Genomic DNA, 6074 nt, shown 5'->3' with positions numbered 1-6074 from the left:
AGAGAGGGAGAGAGAGACAGAGAGGGAGAGAGAGAGAGGAAGAGAGGGAGAGACAGAGAGAGGGAGAGAGAGGGAGAGAGAGGGAGAGAGAGAGACAGAGAGAGAGACAGAGACAGAGAGGGAGAGAGAGAGACAGAGAGAGAGAGAGAGAGAGAGAGAGAGAGAGAGAGAGAGAGAGAGAGAGAGAAAGAAATGGGGCTGCCTCCTAATTTTACCAAGTCATTCAGCTAGTCAGATGAATAAAAACTTTGGAAAGTCTCCTCCTCATGTGGGCCAGAAACAAAACTTAAAGATGACTTCTGGTTGTCCCCAGCCAGTCTAAGTTTTGGCTTCAAGTAAAGAATATGTGCTACAATGGGAGGAAATAGCATCTTCACACGGCAGCTGGGCAGAAAGGGCCTGGAAAGGGTTGTGTTTGTTAGATACTACTATGGAATCATATCCTACATTTTAAAAATCAATTTAGAATCATTCACCAAACATCAGCTGGGGTCCCGTGAGCCTTCTCATCACAGCTTTCATTCTTCTTCTGACATGCTGCGCAGGTTCCCTTACAAACACTTTGGAGCCACTGCAGATACGAGTAGGGGAGGAGCTGCTGCCCCGGCAGAGCCCCTGGAGCATGCCTGAGCAAAGCCCGTGCGTCAGGAGACTGACAACTAAGGTTTGGGGCCAAATGAAGAGGGGCCTGGGGGGGTGCCTGGGAAGTACTAGCAAGGGCGATCAATTCTATCAGGGGCCATGGAAGTTTTTAAAGCTGTAGATTCTTTATCTCATTAAAGATTCTAATCTCCAGGATAGCAACTACAAGCAATTTGTAGGTATTACAGGATTACACACTTTAAAAAATAAACACAAAAATGAAACGGTGGGAACCAGAAAGAAGATCAATCCACCTCTGCATGGAGAGCTTAAGAACTTCAAGTCATTGACTGTAACAGTACCATTAGCAATTATTGCTAGTAAGGCTTACAGAGTCATCACTTTAAGTTCATTAATGTACCTGCAGCATCAGTAATAAATATTTCACCTCAGTGATTTTTAAATTCTTTGAAGTGCATCGAAGGAGCTCTCCTTACGACATAAAGAATATTGTGTTTTACAGTAGTAACAAAACAAGGATATTACATCATGAATAGGGAAGCCTCTGTTGAGGACTGTATAAAACCTTCCAAGCAAAATGGCCAGACGAGTAGTTTCCTGTACCTCAGTTTCCATATTTGCCCTCAATCATCTCAGTGACAGATACAGGTAAGACTTTTTCATATATTATCATGACTAGTACAAAAAAATTCAATGTGCTTTAAAAATGATGCTTTGGGAAAGGGGGCATCACCTTCAAAGGATCTCTTTAAAAGCGTCCCCTTCCCCTTCCCTCCCTGCCCCTGATGCTTCCCCCCGGCTTCCGGCCGTGTGAAGCGTGCCCTGGGGTACCTGGTACATCATTTCGTCCGGGGCACTCAGTCCTGGCTTCCCTCCTTTTGGAGTGTCGTACTCTGCCCGGGCCACAGGGCAGCTGTCAGTGCGAGAGAGGGTGTTGTAAGTCCCCACTAAAGGAGGGGCTTTGTTCCCGGGAGCCTTGAAGGTGGATGTAGAGGGGGCTGCGCCGGAGGCTGCGGGGTGTCCCGACATATCCATGATTATTGGCGTCGCGTACTCCGGCCCGGTAATGGGCAGTGGTTCGGCATAGGCGTGATAAACTTCTTGCACCGGAGAATTATAAGGATCGAGGTCCGCATAGCCTGCTTCTTTTCCTTCTTCTGGTTTAAAGGTGGATCTCTGATGGAGCGTCCCGACGATTCCTCCCACCAAAGGCTGAGCGTACTCTGTGCCACGGCAGAAAACAAAACAGACTTAATCATTGAGCTGTCATCCCCAAAGCACAGGACATCTTCAAAAGTGAAGCCTTTCTACAGAAGCATCGTGCACCCTGGGAGAGTCTGGGAAGCAGGGAATGATAGTGGGGGGCTGGACTGTCCTCTAATAGCTTGCATGGAGCACTGGGAAGGAGCTCTGGCAACAATGTTGCTTCCTGGCCTGGGCAGAGGAGAGACTGATCTTGATGAACAGACTGTATCAGTGTAAAGGACATATAACGACTAGCAATTTCTTCTTGGACACATTTATATAATACCCCTCCCTCCCTCTCTCTTTCTGTGTCTCTCCTCTCACCCCCTTCCCCTCTCTCTATCTCTCCTTTCTCTCACACTTCTCCCCTCCCTCCCTGTCTCTCTCACTCTCGCTCTCTTTCTCAAAAAAACAAAAAAAAACAAAAAAAAAAAACAACCAACAACAAAAAACCCTTATCCTTTGCCTTAGAATCAATACTAACTATTTGTTTCAAGGCAAAAAAGTAGTAAGACGCAGGCAGCTGGGGTTACGTGCAAGTGACTTGCCCAGGGCCACATAGCTGGGAAGTATCTGAGGCCAGATTGAAACCCAAGACCTCCTGTCTGTGGGCCTGGCTTTCCATCTACTAAGTCACCTAGCTATCCCCACATCACTCTCTTGAGCCTCAAACTTTCCAATCTGAAAAGTGAGGCTGCTTCGGTTCCTCTCCATTCTATATTTCTATAATGCTATGATGCTTTATTAGAACAAAGTTAGGTTTTACCAATAAGCATCTAGTTTGTTTTTCTTTCTTTTTTGGAATACTTAACATTTCAAATGGCTATAATTTTAATAAGCATAAATATTTTTTTTGTGTGTGTGGGGGAGACAGAAGAAACCCTAGAGGTCAAATAGTCCAAATCCCTCATTTTACAAATAAATAAACTGAGGCACAGAGATGTTAAGCAAATTATCTAAGGTCACAGAGAGCCAGAAGTACACAAGGTTAATGGAGCCAGGATCTGAAACCAGGTCCTGTGACTCCAAATTCAATGCTCTTTCCAGTGCTCTGAATGGGTAATTTTTTATGGATGAACTGACTAAGTCTAACAAGCAATTTACTCAGGGTTATTGATTTCAAAGACAAAGGCAGAACTACATATGAAGTCTCCTTTGCCTTACCTTCTTCAATTCTAGCTACCTGAATGAAAGGAACAAGATATTCAAATATCCAACATCCCTACTTGGAAGATTAAAAAGTTATTATGCTCTAGCTTTGGCCAGAAGGAATTTAAAGAAAAATAGCCTAATTCCCATTATTATGCTACAAATTAATGATAAACTATGTAGTGTGCTCCAAAACTACAGTAATGCTTCACCTGTAAAATGGCACTAGGAAAAAGCTGGTGTCATGGAATTTATTAGCATGTGATGCCAAATGTGGGCAATTAACCAAATAACAATATAGCTTGATTTGTAGTGTTATAGGTGGATCTTGTTATAAAGTACTAATTATTTACTGCAAAATGTGATACAGGCTTTGTCCAGACATCCTTCCAAGTGGTTACCTGCAGTTTCAGTCTGTAACACAGATGTGACTTCTCTTGGTCTCAAGTGACTAACTTCACTGCTGCTATAACGAACAGGAGTTTCCTCATGTTCCAGTGTTTTGGCTGGGAAAAACTGCTTCATTCCTTTCCACCAACCTTCATTAGGGTTTCAAGCAAGAAGAAACATTATGCAAAAATGTCTCTCTCTAATGCAAATGGCTTAAATATTATTATAAGCAAGCCCTTCTCATAAGTAACGTGATAATGGTTTTTAGAGGCCTAGGTGACAGCCTACTGGGAGGAACGATATTAAAAAGAACAGTAACAACTGTGATAGTCACTAGAACTTCAGTATACCATGGTTACACTTAAGCTTAAATAAAAACACCTTCCATGATGAGGATGGGCACATCTTTCACTAAAAGAACACATCAATCAAATGAATTATCATCATCATTAATGTGTTGCCCAATCAACACTTCCCTTTTAAAAAGTGTCACTTTTCATAGCACCTGCCTAAAGCACATTAAAATACAAAGTTTAAAGTTAGAAGAGTCTATGTGAGTTTTCTACTAAAAGTTTTAATTGAGAAATGTGTGCACACACATATGTACATGCATATGTATCTTGGGAGAGGAACAAAACATTTGGAGATAAAAACTTTTATCTTCATAAATTTTCACCTACCCTAAAGTGACCTAAATAGTCTTAACAAACTAATGACAAACAAATGACATAGGGATGGGACAATGTATCAGGATAGAGTAGAAGAGCCTCAAATGGGCCAATGGGGAATTTCCTGAAAGAGCACTGGATTTGGTCCTGCCACTGACAACCTATATGATCCTGAACAACTCATGTTACTATTTTAGGCCTCGGTTTGCACATCTGTAAAAGGAGGAGATTGGATTCAAGGTGTTGGGTTATAAGGTGTCCACAAAAGTCCCCAATTGGACTAGATTAAACATAATGGGGAGTGCTTAACAAAATAAAAATACAGCCTGAACAATATTAATTTGGGGTCTTTTAGGTAAATATGTGCTAGCAGGGATCCATCTCTTTGAGTCTGACACCACTAAACGAGATAATCTCCAGAGGTTCTTTCTGGTTCTAATCCAGTAAAAATGATTCTGACTCAACCTGGGCTTTGGGTCTAATTTCTGCTTCTTTTAATATTTGGGAAAATCAATTATTCTTTCTTACTCTCATTTTCCTTATTAGTAAAATGTTACTTAATTGAATAGCTAACTCCATTTAATGACTATGTGCTAGGACATGTGCATATAAATGTAATTTGGGGAGGAGACATTAAAGCTTGGGGGTTCAAGAAAGACCTCTTGTAGGAGGGAGGTGATACTACAGATGGGTAATGAAAAAATTATAAGAGAGAAAGACTGAAGACCTTTATAACAGTCTCTGCAAATGCATGGAAGTGAGAGACGGAATAGTATGTAAAGGTAACAACAAGTTGCACAGCTTGGAGGGAATGTGTGTGAGAGAGAAGCGGAAGAAGTCTGGAGAGTTAAGAGGACGTCAGATTGTAAAGAGCTTTAAGTTGATAAATAGAGGAGTTTGTGTTTGATCCTAAAAAGAGAGTGCTTCTGGAGCAGGGAAATGATATGATTGGATAAGTTTTAGGAATATCACCATTGCATCTTGTAGTACAGACTGAAGAAGATAAATACTGGAAAAAAGATAGACCAAATATGAGATGAGTGTGAATCTGGGTGAGAGAATTATGAAAAGGAAAAGGAGATAAAATATAAGAAATATCAATGTAAAATCAACAAGAGGGTGCAGTGGATAGTGTCAGGCCTGGAGTCAGGAAGATTCACCTTCTTCAGTTTAAATGTGGCCTCAGACATTCACTAACTATGTGGCCCTGGGCAAGTCACTCAATCCTGTTTGCCTCAGTTTCCTTATCTGTAAAATAAACTGGAGAAGGAAATGGCAAACCACTCCGGGATCTTTGTAAAGAAACTCCCAAAATGGGGTCAAACATGACCGAAGAGTCAAACAACTGAAAAATGAATGCGAACAACAAAATAAATGACATTTAACAACTGATTGAACATAGGATTGATAGGGAGTGAAGAATTAAACATGATTCTGAGATACCCAAGGGAACTGAAGAAATCACAAGAGACAATGTAGATGGGGCAGCAAAGTGGCTCAGCGGACAAAGCACCTGGTGTCAGGAAGATTCATCTTCCTTGGTTCAAATCTGGCTTCAGACCCTTCCCAGCTGTGTGACCCTGGGCAAGTCACTTAAACCCCCTTTTCCTAGCCCTTACCACTCTTATGCCTTGGAACCAATATCTGGTATTGATTCCAAGACGGAAGGGAAGGGTTGAGAAAGAGAGACAGAGACAGAGGGGAAAAAGTATATTCTAGACGAGGGAGTGAATGGTCAACAATTGCAGTTGCTTATGACATGAGAGAGCATTTTTAAAAAAAATTTTTTTTTTAAACCCTTACCTTCCGTCTTGGAGTCAATACTATGTATTGGCTCCAAGGCAGAAGAGTGGTAAGGGTAGGCAATGGGGGTCAAGTGACTTGCCCAGGGTCACACAGCTGGGAAGTGTCTGAGGCCGGATTTGAACCTAGGACCTCCCGTCTCTAGGCCTGACTCTCAATCCACTGAGCTACCCAGCTGCCCCCCATGAGAGAGCATTTTTAATCAAATGAGGGGGT

At 42.0% G+C, this 6074-nt stretch overlaps 1 protein-coding gene across 1 annotated transcript in view; it reads right to left on the bottom strand.

The window, feature by feature from the left end:
• Nucleotides 1-1024: 1024 nt before the first annotated feature.
• DCBLD2 (discoidin, CUB and LCCL domain containing 2) overlaps nucleotides 1025-6074 on the bottom strand; it is a 92349-nt gene continuing 87299 nt past the window's right edge. The window contains exons 15-16 of the mRNA XM_044670131.1: nucleotides 3399-3536; nucleotides 1025-1826 (exon numbers count right to left, since the gene is read on the bottom strand). Of these exons, the coding sequence (XP_044526066.1) occupies nucleotides 1339-1826; nucleotides 3399-3536 (626 nt within the window). The 3' untranslated portion in view covers nucleotides 1025-1338. The remainder of the gene's footprint in view (nucleotides 1827-3398; nucleotides 3537-6074) is intronic.

This window comes from Gracilinanus agilis, chromosome 3 (assembly GCF_016433145.1).
Source record: "Gracilinanus agilis isolate LMUSP501 chromosome 3, AgileGrace, whole genome shotgun sequence".
NCBI classification, from domain to species: Eukaryota; Metazoa; Chordata; class Mammalia; order Didelphimorphia; family Didelphidae; genus Gracilinanus; species Gracilinanus agilis.
The sequence above is the reverse complement of the archived record's forward strand: the minus strand, read 5'-3'. Positions and strand labels throughout refer to the sequence as shown.